Source organism: Acanthopagrus latus, chromosome 22 (assembly GCF_904848185.1).
Source record: "Acanthopagrus latus isolate v.2019 chromosome 22, fAcaLat1.1, whole genome shotgun sequence".
NCBI classification, from domain to species: domain Eukaryota; kingdom Metazoa; phylum Chordata; class Actinopteri; order Spariformes; family Sparidae; genus Acanthopagrus; species Acanthopagrus latus.
In genome coordinates this window covers 19,097,395-19,114,803 of record NC_051060.1, presented here as the reverse complement: position 1 = coordinate 19,114,803, position 17,409 = coordinate 19,097,395, and the positions used below count along the sequence as shown (strand labels likewise).

Genomic DNA, 17,409 nt, shown 5'->3' with positions numbered 1-17,409 from the left:
AAGGGGAGTCTGCCTGGTAGAGAGGGGGGGTCACTGTGCAGGAACCAACAGCACCGAACGGGGTAATACTGGAGCGTGACTGTGGTTTATGAGCTGCTGCATGTGAGCTCTGCATCACACACATGATGGAGATGGAACATGACTTGTTTTGGATGTGTGGTTATGATCAGGTAAGGTTATATTAACGAGTTTTACACATGTGCAGACTCTATATTTGTGCAACATGGGCCCAAAATAAAGCTTTTCTTTGAGATATTTTGGGCTTTTATTTTTTTTTTAAAACGTTCAAATTTCAGTCAAAGCTTAAAAAAATAATTTAAAAAACTAATCTGCTCGTCGTATTTTGGCTTGGTTGTGGTGTTGAAGGCGCGCCTGCATCATAGCGCTACTGTAGGACGCTCGCCGCACCGACAGGGCACGCCGAGCGTACTTACGTCAAGTGACGTACCCGGAAGTGTAGCCACGTCGTCAGCGAGAAGAAGGAAAGGAGGAGGAACAGGAAGCGTTTCACTCACTCTTCACTGCACCTCCCTGCTAAACACCCACAAAACAACACAGTAAGTGAATTTAACACGTTTTAAAGCTCCTACACTTATAATTTAATGTTGAGCGGTGTATTTTACGCTCATACCTAATGCACCACTTTGTTTTGTGAGTGTGTTAAAATAATTTTAAGCTAGTTACTTTAGCCAAGTTGTTCTCATTCAACTGATATGATTCAGTTTATTGAGTTTATCTCGTTTGTGGGCGACAGTCTGCTGTACACTTTGCCCTTTTCTTGTCCTTTGACGTGTGTTATGTTAGCTTGGTCCAGGCGTTGTTTTCAGCTGTAGAGATAGCCTGACAGAATAAATGCTTACTGCGTTTTCTTGCTGTGTTTTCTCTATAAAATGTATCCAGTTCGGTCAAACTCAATCAGATACGACATTAAAAATGCTCATTACACTTTACTGCAGTAATGGTAGTTGAATTAATTAATAATAAACCTCTTATTTAACACTGTTGGGTCCATTCTGCTGCATATTAAATAATTTTACCTGTAATATATGTAAAGCTGCATCAATTAATGGGTTAGTTGACAACTATTACATTAATAACTGACTATTTTAAAGGTGCGATATGTAAGAATTTAAGTGACAAAGTAACGATACTGACGTTATGTCAAAGACCTGTATTTGCTGTGTTTCAGGGATATCTGCTGAAGTTGCAGTCATCAGGCCTAAAAACCTCTATTGCACATTTAATAACCTGCTAATCAGTTTTGAGTATTTTCGCTTGAAAGAAAAACATCCAAATTCTATGATTCTAGTTTCTAAAATGTGAATCATTTTGGTTTCTCCTCTCCTACATGGTGGTAAACTCAATATCTTTGAGTTCTGGCCAAAACAAAACATTTTCAGACTTTATATCAGACTTTAGGAAACACTGACACTGTTTTATAGACCAAAAAATTGAATCGGTTAAATAGGAAAATAATAGACTAAGATGAATCAACAATTCAAAAAGTAAGTTGCAGCCCTAGATACATTATAAGTACATTTTGTCTGTGATAGTTATGTACTAATACTTAAGTAAAATGCAATTCTAATGTGTTTCAGTGATGGCTGAGTTTCAGGAAGTACTTAAGCAGTCCGGGCTGCACCCTAAACCTGCAGGGCTGGTGTTGCAGTATGGCACCGCTGGTTTCAGGACCAACGCCAAAGATCTGGACCACGTCATGTTCAGGATGGGGCTGCTGGCAACTCTCCGCTCCAAAAAGACAAAAGCCACAATCGGAGTCATGGTCACTGCATCACACAACCCAGAGGTGACTCGTTTACTTGACTCCATAATGTGAAATTGTTATATTTGTTGTATAAACAATGCTATAAAAACATAACCCTCGCAATCATCCCCTTCAACTTCTTACTGTCTCACTCTTTACATCTGCAGGAGGACAACGGGGTGAAGCTGGTTGACCCCATGGGCGAGATGGTGACACCAACGTGGGAGGGCTACGCAACCCAGCTGGCCAACGCGGAGCAGGAGGATTTGCTCACAGCTCTGAAAGATGTTATCAAGAAGGAGGACATAAACATGGGCCAGGAGGCGAATGTGTTTGTGGGTAAAGACACCAGGTATATGACCATAAGTGATGTCTGGTTTTGGTTTCATAGATCCACCCACAGCCATCAAGATAACCATGCAGACAAGTAAACCGACAGGCACTTTTACCAGACTTTCACTACCTTTTAGTGTTATTAATTCTAGACAGCACTCCTATAATAAAATGCATAACAAAAGACTAAACAAACACATGTCCTCTAATTACAGAAGCAGCAGTGCCAGCCTCTCACAAGCAGTGTTGGATGGAGTTTCTGCACTTGGTGGTAAAAGCAAAGGTAGGACTGACACTCTCATATTAAATTAATTTGTCGCTTACATAGTTTTATTTAATGTATTCTTCCCTTCTTACTCATCAGACTATGGTTTGGTGACCACCCCACAGCTCCACTACATGGTTTGCTGTCAGAACACGCAGGGTAAATATGGAGAAGCAACGGTGGAAGGATACTATAAGAAACTCTGCGAAGCTTTCATTCAGCTCACAAAGAATGTAAGCACACAGGCTGTGTCATGGGCACTGGTGTTTCTTTGTGTATGTTGTTTAGCAATCCAACGATCCATGCGGGCATCACTCCTTTCTCCCTGCCTCCATCTTTTTCTCTCTGCTAGGCGTCAAATTGCACAGACGACCAGAAACACCTCACCGTGGACGGTGCTAACGGTATTGGGGCTCTAAAGGTGCGCGAGATGGAGAGTCACCTGAAGAAGGAGCTGCATATATCGCTGTTCAACGACGGCAGTAAAGGGAAGCTCAACCACCAGTGTGGGGCCGACTTTGTCAAAGTGCAACAAAAAGCTCCAACAGGTGTGACTGCACTAACTAGACGACACTTTTCAGTACTTTATGAATGAAGAAAGGTGCTGATGAAAAACTCATTATGACACAGATGTCTAAAATGCATTATAATAGAATATTATACAAGTCAGAGCCTATTAAAAATACACTTTTACAGCATTTAATTTCATTGACTTAGTCTTAGTTAACTTTATTTAAAGCAAAGATGTGACAACTTATAGTGGCTTATATCAGCTTGTAATGTGTATCTGCCTAAAACACTTATAATCACATTATAATGCATGTGAATAGCAATTATAATGTGTTATAAAATGGTTATAATGCATTATAACTATGAAAGGTTTTATTCACCTTGATCATTATGAAATAAATGAAATCTTTAATGCATTATAGAGACCACCATCATAAGAGTTGACCACAGAACGGTGGATATGATTTAATGTTTCTGTAGCTTATGTCACATGAAGACAGAGATGCAACGTTTAACCACAAGATGGAGACTGTTGCCAAAATAATAACTGTAATATTTGGCATAAAACACATTTACATGACATCTGCCTCATAATCTGACTTTATGGCTGATGCTTGTTTCAGCTGAAATTTATAGGAATCCAACACGTTATATTTTTATGTTCCTATAAATGCAGCTTTTGTCAAAATAGTGCCAAACAACTGTGTACTCAGTTGCCAGTGTATCACTGTTTGCAACCGTCTGATTGTAAATCTCGCCTTCATGCAGTTTGTAATGTCAGTTCTTACTGAAACTATTTTAAACAGGTTTTAAAAAGGATGCAGCTTGTGTTCCTTTTCGCCTGTTTTACATTATGAACAAATGAGGTGAAGGAAATAAAAAACAATTTTAACAGCTCCACATGCTTCAGAACGACCATGCAGATGAATTAACACCTCCTTAAAACAGTTTCAACAAAAACTGAACATTACAACTTTCATGAAAGTAGGACTTGCTGGACTGTTTTATTAGAGTGCATTAGTTTTAGTTATGTGTGCCTAATAAACTGGCAAGTGTAAATGACGAAGTGGGAATTGAACATTAGTAAAGTCAGATGCTGTATTTGGCTCTTTGTCTCTGTCGTCTCTCTGAAAAGGCATTGAGATGAACCCAGGGGAGCGCTGCTGTTCCTACGACGGCGACGCTGACCGAATCATTTACTACTACTCCGACTCTAAAGGACAGTTTCACCTGCTGGACGGAGACAAAATCGCAACTCTCATCAGCACTTTCCTGAAAGAGCTGCTCACACAGGTATTCTCCAAAAAAAATACAAACATGAAAACAAAAACAAGATACACAAATTCTTTAGTGAATAGTTTTTGTTTCTCTTCACACAGGCTGGGCTAGACTTGCAGATAGCAGTGGTGCAGACTGCTTACGCTAACGGAAGCTCAACGCGCTATCTGGAAGACACGATGAAGGTGAGAAACTCAAGCATTTCTTTAATTTCTCTTTTAAAATAAGTTTGAGGTAGTGCTCACACATTTTCATGTGATTCAGGTAACAGTGAGGTGTACTAAAACTGGAGTGAAGCACCTTCATCATGCAGCCCAGGAGTTCGATATCGGCGTGTACTTCGAGGCCAACGGTCATGGAACTGTGAGTAGATCAGACACACACACCAGTCCAGCATTTTGATAACAGCCAATCTTCATATGTGTGATAACGTACTTGTGTTGTGTTCAGGTGCTGTTCAGTAAGGCAGCTGAAGAGAAGATCCAGCAGCTGGCGGAGAACACGGACACCGACGACGAGAGGAAGAGAGCAGCTCTCCTGCTGCAGAACACTGTGAACGTCATCAACCAGGTGGAAACATGCAAACACACACTGAACCAACGCAACAAAGCAGCATTGTTGTTGCACCCACTCACAGTTCTGACGTGTGACTGTGTTTTTTTTATCTTCCAAAGACTGTAGGTGATGCCATTTCTGACATGCTGCTGATTGAAGCCATATTGGCCATCAAGAGTATGACTGTCCAGCAGTGGGACGCAATCTACAGCGACCTGCCAAACAGGCAGCTCAAAGTCAAGGTGCTTGTTCATTTACCTGTTATACTGTGTGATGTTTGTAATAATTAATCCTGGAGGAATACATTTTTACCTTACTTACCATTCTTGTGTAAAAGTAAAGATATTGTGAGGACACCAATAAGAAAAGTACTTGGGTAAAAGCCTTAGATGTGAAATATGTAACAATTGTCCGCCTTGTGTTCATATTCCCAACAACTGGGGGCAGCATGTCACCACAGTTACCACTAACTGCTGCTAACTGTGTTCTTATTGAACATCCATGACTGTAGCTACTGTTAGCTTGTTAGCTCAGTTAGCCGTACAGCCAGCTGGACCACCAGGGGAGGGTTGGTGTCTGTACCGCTCCCACAGGGGGTTTGGGCCTCTGGGAGAAAGAGATTTCAGATGTGGGGCTCGCTGGTTAGCATGCTAACTTCAATACAATAGACAGACGTAGGATATAATATTGTGGAGTGGAAGTATTAAGTTGCACAAAATGAAAATACTCAAGTAAATGTACTGTACGTGGTTAGATCCATCCTGGTATGTAAACCATACTCCCATCAGTGTCTCCTCCACATAAATATATGATGCAGGAGCACTTATATAAAGCTATATTTGTGCTTGCTGTAGGTGTCGGACCGCAGGGTGATAGACACGACGGATGCAGAGAGGCGGGCAGTGAGCCCAGACGGACTGCAGGAGGCCATCGACAGCTTAGTGAAGAAGCACAGACAGGCCCGCTCCTTCGTGAGACCCTCCGGCACCGAGGACGTGGTGAGAGTTTACGCCGAGGCAGAATCTCAGGTGAGAGTTTCTTTTGAGACCTCTTCTCTTTCTCCTTTTGCTTTTATTCTCCGATACAAACAGAAGTTGTATTTTGATGTTGTAGGAGAGCGCTGATGCCCTGGCACACAAAGTCAGCCTCGCGGTTTATCGTCTCGCCGGAGGAGTCGGGGGTGAACCCAAACCGCTGCACTAGAGACACGAAGTCACACAGAACTGACAAATCCATTGGTGCTTTTTTGGATGCAGTCTATTTAATATCAAATTGCTTCTTTTCCGTGAGGTGCCATTTCATGTACTGTTAATTTCACTTTGGACTTAACGGTGCTTCTCTGTTTCTCTGTATTCGTCTGTCATTGTGAAGAAATGGGACAAACTGTGGGAGATTTTGTGCTTCTTTGAAAAAAGCTACTCTTTGCTTGTTGTAATGTCTCGAACAGGCGGCTACGTGCCTGGAAATCTCATTTAAATAAGCTACTTGAACTTATATGTCATAATCAAAACATAAATTGTCTTTGCACTCAGATTTTGATAACAGTTTCAATCACATTTCTGTTATGTTAACTTCTTACTAACTGGAATCTTTTTGTTACGTCTGTCTTTGATTTTTTTAACAGTGGATTTGATCATGAAACAAGTTTACACATGAGGGGAGCTGTAGCAATTGTACTTCCCTTGAATGTCAGTTTCTGCTTTAGTTTAAATAAATAATTCAAAAGAAAAAGGAGCAAAGTGTGTGTTGTTTTTCCATTTTCCATAGAGCTGCAACAATTAATTGATTATTCTGATAATCAACTAATCATTCATGTTTCATTCATGTCAATTTTCAAGCTAAATTGTCAAAAAATCTCCCGGTTTTTGCTGATTTTCTTTGTCATTTGTGATAGTAAATGAAGTGAGTCACCCGTGAGTCTTTGGATTTTCGGATTGTTTGTCAGGCAAAAGAAGCTTTAAATAAAAAAAAACACAGCTAGGATTTGCTTGCAGTTTATTTAGCTATTTTATGTGCGTGACACATGGGAGGATTAAAAGAGCAGAGAGGCAGAGGGAGTTAGCAGCAGGCAGGGCTGAGTTACAGGACACACTGTGCATATGTCTTGATGCTGAGGCTCCACAGAAGAGAAACACAACGCTTGAAATGGGAAGAAGCTGCTTGACTACAAGTGGGAATTCCTTTTTATGCTTTACGGTGTGTTTTTTCACTTTAAATTCAGAGTTCATTCTTTGATTTGCAAAGTACTGAAACACCTGAAAAACATGACTTGACAGGTCTATTCTTCTTCTTCTGTGTCATCTGCAGCTCCGGAGATGATGATGGTGCGTGTCTGCGTGTCGCTCTCATACTTGTCCTCATCTGTCTTCACTGTTCTGAAGAACAAAGGTGGAGGAATAAAGTTAAGAAATGTTTTTTATCAGTTGACTATCAGTAAGAAATTTGGACTGAGAGCGGATGTTGGCCTCCACCTGATGAGGAGAGTCTTCCTCTCGGACATCTCAATGGACTGCTCCTCTGACGCTGTCTCCGCCCTGCTGATGGTCGACTCATCACGGGCTTCATTTAGCTTCAAAGTCTCTGCGGTGGCTGAGCTGTCAGAGGCTGAAGCTGCACACAGGCTGACAGAGGTCGTGAGCTGCAGGCCTCCAGTGAGGGACAGGTTTTGGAAAGTGGCGCTCAGACGACTGTCTTCCCCCTCGATAAGCTTCCTGTGACGAATAAACAGAAGGGAGGGAAGTTAAATGATAAATTCCCAGTGTTCAGTGAGAATACATAAGATCCATCTGTTCACCTGTAGGTGGTGATCTCAATCTCCAGAGCCATCTTCACGTTCAGCAGGTCCTGGTGCTCCCGCAGCAGCAGAGCGATCTTCTCCTTGGTCATCTTCAGATCCAGCTTACTGGCCTCTATACGCTCCTGTTGCAGCAGAATACAACACAATAGATTTATCTGAGAATGACTGAAACGTGCCATATTCATCCTGCTGTGTGAATGGTAGAGTGAATGTAAATAAGAGCAGTAGCATATCACAGTTACCTGTAGGTCTTCCTCCTCCTTCTTGTGTTTTTCCACGGTGTCGCGAATCTGAGCCAACAAATACTCGTTCCTCGTCTTCACCGCATCCAGTTCGCGCTCCTTGTTAAGAATCTGCACACACATGGCTCAGATATTGTAGAAGAAAACCACATATACTACATTTTAAAATATAAAATCACACTCACATCCTTCCTATAGCCTGCGATTTCCTCTCTCAAAGTTCGAACACTTTGAAGGTGTTTGGTGGAGGCGCTGCTCAGGTCCTGAAACTTCGACGCGTACCAAGCATCCATTTCCTAGAGAGAGGTGTCAATGGATGATCAAATACTTTTTGAAACTTTAAACTTGTGTTTCTCGTGTGCTGTTTATAAGCCAAACAATTATAACCACGTGTGTTTTTAACATCAGCGAGCGGCTTCATACCTTTAAGTTTTTGGCAGCAATGCTGTCATATTGAGACTGTATTTGTTTGAGAGCGGTGGAGAGGTCGGGGAGGCCGAAGGTCAGGTCCACCTTGGACGCTGCTGCGTAGATCTGCTGCATGAGCTCCTCGATTTCCTGACAGTGTAACAACCAGAGTTAGAAGAATAACAATATATACAGCAATAAAATACAACTTTATGTCGCTCTATTAGATCATATCACCAAAGATGATTTCAGAAATACATTAAAATAGCGTTCACTCTGGTATGTGGTCCCCTGTATCCCCCTATGTGTCTTCACACCTCGCTGATAATTGCCATGTTTACAGTCTTACTCCCTCGATCCATCACCAGGCTCTCGTTTTAAGTTGTAACCTGTCATAGCGATAATTACCAGCCCATTAAAACGTTAACGACAAAATGAAAGGCATGCCATCAACTCACATACACAGTCTGCTGCTGATAGACAGACGAGCAGACATTACCTCCTTGTGAACTCTCTGCAGGAAGGCCAGCTCTGCCTTCAGATGTTCCAGGTGTTTCTCCAGGTGAATCCGTGCTGAGGTCGCTCTGTCCACATCCTGAGAAGTTGGATCACATATGGTCGGACTGGTTTCCATTCATAATTCCTCTATTAATAACAGAAACGTACTAAAATCAAAGTTTTAACTAGGCTTTTGACTTGTTTCTTACCGGACGGAGAGCCACGATGACCTCCTCCGTGTCTTTCCGGGCCACCAATGCCTCTTCATATTTGGCTTTTAGCGCGTCCAACTGGCCACACATCGCCTCTTTGGCGGCCAAAGATGTATCCTGTACATGAAGTAAAAAGGAGCTCCAGCTGTTTGAACCACTAGTCACAACCAACCACAATGTTCCGGTCATCGTGTGTGACCTCCCTCACCCGCTGGACTCTCATTTGCTCGGCGACCCTGGTGAGATCCTTCAGCTGAGACTCGTACAGCTGCCTGAGGCCGGATGGTCGGGCATAGCGGCTCCTCAGGGCCTCAATCTCAGCCTCCAGCAGCTTGTTTTTGGACTCCAGTGATCGCACCTGTAAGAACAAACACAGGAGGCGTGATTACAAGTTAAAAGCATGAAAAACAAAGTAAAATACGGTATGATTCTTTGTGTTAGTGTGTCATGTTTTGCTTTTGTTACAACAGTTAGGAGTTCAGGGTAGAAAAAGTGTGTGTGTGTGTGTCTGTGTGAATGCTCCTCCTTTGCCTTTTCGATATACACTGCCAGGCGGTCATTGAGGACGACCATCTCCTGCCTCTCACTGGATCGAGTCACCATAAAGGCCCGGTTCTCCGCTGCGGCTGCATCCAGGTCCAGCTTTGTCTCCAAGCCTAGGCAAAGTGTTCCCATACTCACGCTGCTGCAGACGGGACCAGAAAAGAGTTTACAGAGGATGAGTCACAGTTTGAAATTCTGTAGAGAGGGACACGTTAAATTAGTCCAGACTGCTAAGATCTACAGTGTGCCTTGCTGGGAGCATGAATGTAGTCTTTTACAATGAAGTGTTTAATTCTGTCACATAAAACAATGAATTAAAAATAAAATAAGTGAGCAGGATTCAGTATAATGGGTGACTCACCTGGTCAAGCCAGCCTTGGAGGAGGCCCTGCGCACCATCGTCCCTCCGCCCCGGGTGTAGCTGACCGACCGGGGGCGGCTCTCCCTGCGGACGGGAGAGGGACTGGACACCCGGAGCTGGTAGGTGGAGCTGGCGGCCAAGTTACCCTCGAAATGGCGGCGGTATGAGGACATCCTCTCTGGACTGCTGCTCATGTTGACGCTCCTGCAACTTCTGCAACTTCGACTGGAAACCCTAAACTGCTCACTCACACATATAAGTAGGTGGTGTTGCGTTTATATCACCCAGCCCTCCCCTCAACACTGCAGAGGAATGTTGAACCTCCCCAACACAGGGGTGAGGAGTGTCCCTGCAGACATCTATCAAGGTGACGTCAATTAACTTTCTATAGGCGGTCGGAGGAATATATATTTTTTAATATCACAGTTCTCTGTTGACTTAACTGTACTCGCCTTACTTATATCTTAAATTCATGTAGCCACATTAGCTGCACACGAATTATGTACGTTCAATCACAATGTTGCGTATTTTGGACACAGAACTAATGAGTTTAATTTTCTAGCACATCCATCAATCTGCCAATTTTCACAAACACACAACCATCCATTGAAACCTCCATCCACTTAATCTATATTTTGTTTTTATTTGCCCCTATTTAAATCATGAATACATACATTTCAAAATATAATATTAAAAAAACAAAAAAACAAAACATGAATACTTGCAGAAGGAAAGATGCGCAACTTTGCTGTGTAAGTTTTTAAACGCGGAACTGAAAAAGCCCGGAACCTTTCATTCGCGTTCCGTGTATCCTTCTCCGGACCACCTTTAACGTTACTCCGGCGTCTGTTTAGCACAACTACTTTGACTAAGCTAGCTACTTCGTTTGTACCAAATTATATCGATTTAAAGTGTGCCTCTCTACCTCAACTACTGAGACATGGCGGGAAACTTCTGGCAAAGTTCACATTAGTAAGTTTTTATTAAAATTTTGACGTGTTACGTGTTTTTCTTGTGAATAACCGTCTGTGTTGTGAGGCCTAGCTTTACACTTAGCGCTAGCTGTGTACTGCGGGAATGCTAACAGTTTCTCCTGAAGTGTTGCTACGATATAAAACAGCTATTTAACTTCACATGGACGGAAAATATACTAAAGATAAAGACTGTCATAAAAGCGCAATTAGACTGACATCCTCTCACGTTTTTCCTGTTTTTCGACAGTCGTATAAATGGCTAACTTAGTGTTTATGTGCTACCCGCTAGCTTGGTTGATAACACTGACCAACCAGACTAACTGTTCAATTCATTGTATTAATGTGCTTTATTTCTCTGTCACAGTCTGCAGTGGGTTCTGGACAAACAGGACCTGATGAAAGAGCGCCAGAAGGATCTGAAGTTTCTGTCAGAAGAGGAGTACTGGAAGCTGCAGATTTTCTTTGCCAATGGTATTGTTTTAATTTTGTGTCAGAAGTTTTACAGACTGGGCCTCTTTTTCAAAAGCTGTTGATTTCTTAGATCACATTGTCTAACACATCATCAGATTATATCAAGTACTAGTGTTGAAATTCTGTGGACATGTACTTATCATTCACAACATAACAGGTGTTTCTGCCTACATAATGAAGTCAGGGTATTTGCTTTAATCCCTTCAGACCCTGTCTCCATTGGAATGGACCTATTATACATATACGTAATACTATCATAATATAATGTATGTATGTATGTGTCTATCTATCTATCTATCTATCTATCTATCTATCTATCTATCTATCTATCTATCTATCTATCTTTATTTATTTATTTATTTTCAAAAGCTAGAAAGGTGGCAGGGTCTGCCAAATATAAACAAAGTTAAACAGTATGAAATTGTGTTGCCAGCTTGTTTATTGAGTTTATTCTGTCATGAAAACAAACAGATTTTGATTATTTAGACAGGGCATAAAAAGTCAGAAACGTAAGGTTGTTGTCTTCTGATTAAAATGTCTTCCCTAGAATAACATTGTGCCCCCTTAAGTTAATTAATGCTTAATTCTGTCTCTTTCAGTGATCCAGGCCCTGGGGGAACACCTGAAGCTGCGGCAGCAGGTTATTGCCACTGCAACAGTCTACTTCAAACGCTTCTATGCCAGGTAACGTATGGTGTAAAACTGATGAGCATAGTATGAATTTAATCTGGTTCTTTGGTTATAGTGACGTGATTGTACAGCTACAATGTTTTTCTGCATTTAAAGCTGCACTACATATTGGCCATTTAAATCAGTATCTGTAAAAGACCGTTTGCTTGGCCTTCATATGAAACATAATATGCTCACACTTTTTTGTGTCATTTTTGTTTTTTTCGCCCATTATCTTTGTCATGTTGTTGCTCTTTGTTATGTAAGTGTCTTATGAGTCCGTGTAGGCTGGGCATCTGTTTGGTGTAAGAAACATGGATAAAAACAATACACTAAACTAAAATTGTGGTATTAGCATATACAACAGTATTGATTATCATCTCTGGAGTCAACAGTTTTAGGATGTTTGATCATTAGTGTTGTCACAATACTGGAATTTCTAACTTCAATGGAATGCCTTGAAAATAGCGATACTTGATAAATCTTCATCTCTTCTTGATTGTAGGTATTCCCTGAAAAGTATAGATCCAGTTCTCATGGCTCCTACCTGTGTTTTCCTGGCTTCTAAAGTTGAGGTACGGACGTTTTTCTGTGGTGCCAGTATAACAAGAATTTTACACCCTCACAGTTTTCGCATCTCAGCTGTTAGCTGCTTATTGATCAGCAAAATACTGCTTCTGTCCTGTAATTATCTGATCTGAGCTCAATCTTAATGTCATTCCAGGAATTTGGAGTCGTATCCAATACCAGGCTGATCTCTGCAGCAACATCTGTGTGTAAGTCACCACGTCAAACAACATATTTCCTCATATTGAAGGTAGCTCAGCTCTCTATAACTGGGTGACAATTTAATCATGTTTTCTTTTTCTCAAAAACAGTGAAAACAAGATTTTCCTATGCCTTTCCAAAGGAGTTTCCTTACAGAATGAATCATGTAAGTGAAATGTTTATTTAAAAATTTGGATTTAAGGATTTTAGGAACTGTTATGCAGAGTAACTTACATTTAGGGATGTGTAAAACTAGCATTGGACATAACATTCATAATGAAGTAAATTCATAACCCTGCCAGCGGTCTAACAACACAGTTACAAGATAAGAGTGTTGAAATGTGTGTTTTCATTTGAGGGATGCACGTGACACGAACATTGTTTAAGGGTGACACTTGTACATAGGATAGAAATACAATTTGCCAGTTTTAACAACTCAAACAACCACATCCTGGATCAGCTATGCCATGAATCAGCCACATGATTGTTTTCTTGCTTCCTCTTCAAAGTTATTTATGCACTGCTGTGCTACATTACAGTGCACCAAGAAGCCCGTACACTGTATCACAGAGTTACCATGTCAGTGTCTACCAATACATGAGATTCCTTAACTAATGTTCGCAATCCTCCGATAAAAATGTTGTTGCAGTGAGAGATGGCTTTGACTGCGAGGAACCGGGCACAAATGCAGTCTGTATTTCACACTGAGGTGTCAAGTGGTGCCCACTGCCAGTATTTCATTCATCCAGCATCTCCACTGAGTCGCCAGGACGTCACCATGGCTGTTCTGACACGCTGCCTGTCCAGAAAGCTGTGAAAACTAATATTTATAGTGAGCCACATTAGAGCGATAGATGGACAATGAGTTTGCAGGGTGCTGTAACTCCTCAGCGTCATTTATCAGGTCCAGTCTGCAGATGTAGTCATTTTGATGGCAACAAACGAGGGCAGTACCAGCCATAGAGTTAGTTTGAGAGGTCAGTTGACGACTGCTGATGCTGATGTTCACCAAAAAAAACTTGTTTGTGAATGTTCTTCACATGTGTTAATCCGAGTTTTAGTAGTGTAAAGGTAAAGGTGTCCAGGTGTGTGGGATTTAGGGAAATTTTTTTCATTAGTGTATGATCACTGGAAAATAAGAATGAATGGGTTTTGTTACCTTTAGTATGAGCCTTTTATATCTATAGAGAGTGGGTCCACCATGTTGAACTGTTGAGTCTCTACAGAAACCAACAAGTGATGAAACCAAATGCTGACTTCAGAGAGTCTTTAACAGCCACTGCAGGAGAGGATGAGACGTGTGGTGTTCAGTTAGTTAATCAGTAACCTCAATGCCACTAAATCCTACACAACGGACCTTTTAAGGCCTCCACACTACAGGTTGTCACAACATATTCACTGCACACTATGAAAAGATCTTAAACTAAACTACCCAAACAGATGTTCTAATTTATTTTTAAAGCATTTCAGCCTGACATGGGTTGATCCTAAAAAAAAAAAAAAAAAGATGTCAATTGTGTTTTCATTCAAATATTGTCAGGTCAGGTTGAGTTTATTTGGTCTGATATGTTGAATTTATGAATTAATTGAGTTAAATTTGTGTCTTTACAGATATTAGAATGTGAGTTCTATCTTTTGGAGTTAATGGTGAGTACATTGTGGGTAAATTGGCAATTCAAAAACAATGAATGCAGGTTTTTTAAAAAAAATTATCTGCCAGTGGAGTGGGTGAAAATGCCCCAAAATGTGACAGTTATCTAAAAAAGAAAAAAAAGGCTGTTTAATGTGGCTAGAATATTACTTTGTAGAAAACTGTCTAATCGAAAGTGTTACGAAATATTTTGATTGATGCTTGATTGTATGGCTTATTCATTGTTTACATAATCTCTCTCTCAGGACTGCTGCCTGATAGTGTACCACCCCTACAGACCTCTGCTGCAGTATGTGCAGGATATGGGACAGGAGGACATGCTGCTGCCCCTGGCCTGGTATGATTCAGTCTGTGTACATTTATCTGGAAATTATCTGGTGATCTGACCGATGATTCAGTTCACAGCATGCTCGATGCAGCTGGTAGTCTTACTATGCGTCTCTCTGTCTGTACCAGGCGAATAGTAAACGACACATACAGGACAGACTTGTGTCTGCTCTACCCACCCTTCATGATCGCCTTGGGTAAGATTCATCCCACTGCATTTTGTCATTGCAGCTATTTAATGCAGTTACTGTTTTAAAATAAGATTTCATCAACTGTAACATGATCAGCTGTTCCTTCTTTTCTCCCACAGCGTGTCTGCATGTGGCCTGTGTGGTGCAGCAGAAAGATGCCAGGCAGTGGTTTGCAGAGCTCTCAGTTGACATGGACAAAGTAAGAACGGCCTCACCCTCGAAAATCATGTTGGAGAATCTGATCTTATTAAAGTCGAGACACATCTACATGTACCTGTTGACACATGTAAAAACTGTTCTCAGAATGTGTCGTTTTGCAGAACCATTTTTACTTTTGACTGCTTTGTACTGAGCAGCTGGATCAACATCACTTAACTTTTCTGTTTTCTGTCCAGATCCTGGAGATTATCCGTGTCATCCTGAAGCTCTATGACCAGTGGAAAAACTTTGATGACAGAAAGGAGATCGCTGCGGTGCTAAACAAGATGCCTAAACCTAAACCACCTCCTAACAGGTAAACCTCACTCAAGGCTTTATGTGTAAACCCTTGTGTCATACACCATACATACATGGTTTTATTGTAATGTATCTACATGTCATTATGTTCTCCATCTCTCTGTCTCTCTGTCGTCTGCAGTGAGGGTGACCAGAGCTCCAACGGGAACCAAAGCAACTCCTACAGCCAGTCTTAGCGTCTGTTTTTCCACGTGTATCCATAATGTTCATGCACAATCTTTGTGGTGTCAGCTGGAACAAAAAGATCACATTTCAGCCGACCAAGATCATCTTCGACTGACACCCCAAATAAACTCTGGAGGGCTCCACTTCTCCGATCATTATGGGTTTTACAGATTGAGTGAGCGGCCTATGAAATGCCTGCAGTGATGAGCTGATCGGTGACAACAGTCTTGTCTTCCTGATGAGGCTCTCAACTCTGCTCCAGACTTGAAATGAACTAAAACTGAGGAACATTTTGGGGGGTGGAAGAGGGGAATGTGGGGAGAACTGTTGAGAGAACAGACGTGATGGTTTAGACACCTGCTTCAATGTCATTGTGAGGATCCTGGCAGCCTTGAACAGCCCACAGGAGCGAGTCCTTTTCATGTGGAGCTCCGCGGGTTTCGAGAAAACTTGATCACAAGTACTGTGTCTCTGTGTGAGAGAGAGAGTGTGTGTGTGTGTGTCTCTCTGTGTGAGTGTGTGTGTGTGTGTCTGGGTGTTTTCATTCCTCAGGGACTGTAGTAGTCTTCTGTTCAACAATTTAATCCTGTGCTGTTAGAGAGTGAATCTGATTGGATATCACCCCGTGCAACTGTGATGTGACTGGATGCCTGTGAGTTCTGTGCTGGTTGATCACAAATCTTTGGCAGGAGACAAAATCCTGAGTCTCTACGGGGGAAATTAACTCAATTTACTGTTTTGAATCATGACAACTCCACCTCCTCCCTCCCATCCACTTCTCTCTTTTGTAAATAGCCTTATGATTCTATTGATTGTTTTTTCTTTTCATGTCTTTACATTTATTAAATGGAAATCATGAGCAGGTTTTGCTTCGTATTCGTCCTTTAGATGAAAGTGCCCCCGTTTGTTTGAGTGTCATGATTCTGTTGGCCTGCTGCAAAGCTTCTTCTTCATTTTATCTTTATTTTGTCGTAATTTCTCCTGCTTCAGTTGTACAATAATGTTTTGCGTAAGGCTATTTTTTTTTTTTTGTAAAATTGGCTTTTTTGAGGTGAACACATCATTTTTGATTCGTCTGTAAAGTTTTCGTTGTACATTCTTTTAATTCTGCTTTCTGCCATCTATTTAATCTCTGAATTGTGGCGGTGTATGTGTGCACATACCTGTAGATGTCTCTATAATTTTGGGATGTGTTACAGTGGGATACTGTGTGTGTGTGGCTATCCTCGGAAAAAAGAAACGAGTTGATTGAAAGCCTTACAAAATAAAAGCTGCTGGTTACAGAGAAAAAGCCCCCAATAAAAGCACATTGTCCCATTGAGAATGACTGTAAAATGTGTTTTTGGGGTTGTTTTTCATTGCATTGCTCGGATGCATTATGTGCTTTATTCCTCATTTTTGTCACTTGGGGAAAACATTGCATTAAAGGGCACTTGCAAGTCACTTTCTCACACTAAGTGAAAGAGACAGAAGCCTCTGAGGCAAGTTGGACACGGCCCGGTTCTGTGTTGCCGTCTGTTGCATTTTCCTCCCCTTCAGCGAGCTCCATCTGTTACGTGACAGTTCACATGGATGGAGGCGAGACTTAAAGGGCTTCAACCCACCGAAATATTCCTACTTGTTCTGTTAACATTTTCCAACATTGTTTTAATTACTTGAATGTCTTGTTTGTTATTTTTTGGAAGAGCATTATTGGTACAAAAAATAAAATGTCTGGTGTAAAACAAAGAGCTTCTATTCTGTTATTCAAGCTGTTATGTCATGTTCATATAGTGCAGTATGTAATGGACTCTGGGGAATCTTCCAGCATGTTACAAAAGTCTGGAACACTCCCTTTTACCTAACTTCAATGTCACTCCAATGCAATGACTGTGGTAGGACCCCTAGTGGTAGATAAACAGAGTATATGT

At 41.4% G+C, this 17,409-nt stretch overlaps 3 protein-coding genes across 5 annotated transcripts; 2 read left to right on the top strand and 1 right to left on the bottom strand.

The window, feature by feature from the left end:
- The first annotated feature begins 405 nt into the window (after nt 1-405).
- On the top strand, nt 406-6,437 carry pgm3 (phosphoglucomutase 3). Its single transcript, XM_037086347.1, has 13 exons — nt 406-557; nt 1,599-1,807; nt 1,933-2,117; nt 2,314-2,381; nt 2,463-2,596; nt 2,716-2,911; nt 4,009-4,166; nt 4,253-4,336; nt 4,416-4,514; nt 4,602-4,721; nt 4,826-4,948; nt 5,561-5,734; nt 5,820-6,437. Coding segments are annotated over exons 1-13 (1,641 nt in total). The 5' UTR covers nt 406-556; the 3' UTR covers nt 5,910-6,437.
- Nucleotides 6,306-10,406, bottom strand: ngs (notochord granular surface). Of its 3 annotated transcripts, XM_037086349.1 has the most exons (12): nt 9,768-10,406; nt 9,395-9,548; nt 9,072-9,221; nt 8,861-8,980; nt 8,653-8,748; nt 8,169-8,303; nt 7,931-8,041; nt 7,746-7,856; nt 7,501-7,625; nt 7,178-7,417; nt 6,962-7,081; nt 6,685-6,824 (listed from the first exon to the last, which is right to left on the bottom strand). In XM_037086349.1, exons 1-11 carry the CDS (start codon nt 9,959-9,961, stop codon nt 6,985-6,987), a joined length of 1,533 nt encoding a protein of 510 aa, XP_036942244.1. In that variant the 5' UTR covers nt 9,962-10,406; the 3' UTR covers nt 6,685-6,824; nt 6,962-6,984. The 3 variants fall into 3 exon arrangements, with proteins under 3 accessions (XP_036942243.1, XP_036942246.1, XP_036942244.1); XM_037086348.1 differs by having other exon boundaries at nt 6,306-7,081; XM_037086351.1 differs by having other exon boundaries at nt 6,306-7,076.
- Nucleotides 10,407-10,568: 162 nt separating this feature from the next.
- Nucleotides 10,569-17,227, top strand: ccnc (cyclin C). Its single transcript, XM_037086361.1, has 12 exons — nt 10,569-10,739; nt 11,106-11,212; nt 11,812-11,896; nt 12,387-12,456; nt 12,606-12,657; nt 12,760-12,815; nt 14,261-14,296; nt 14,546-14,637; nt 14,757-14,824; nt 14,938-15,017; nt 15,214-15,332; nt 15,456-17,227. The coding sequence occupies exons 1-12, from the start codon at nt 10,708-10,710 to the stop codon at nt 15,508-15,510; spliced, it is 852 nt and encodes a 283-aa protein (XP_036942256.1). The 5' UTR covers nt 10,569-10,707; the 3' UTR covers nt 15,511-17,227.
- The last annotated feature ends 182 nt before the right edge of the window (nt 17,228-17,409 follow it).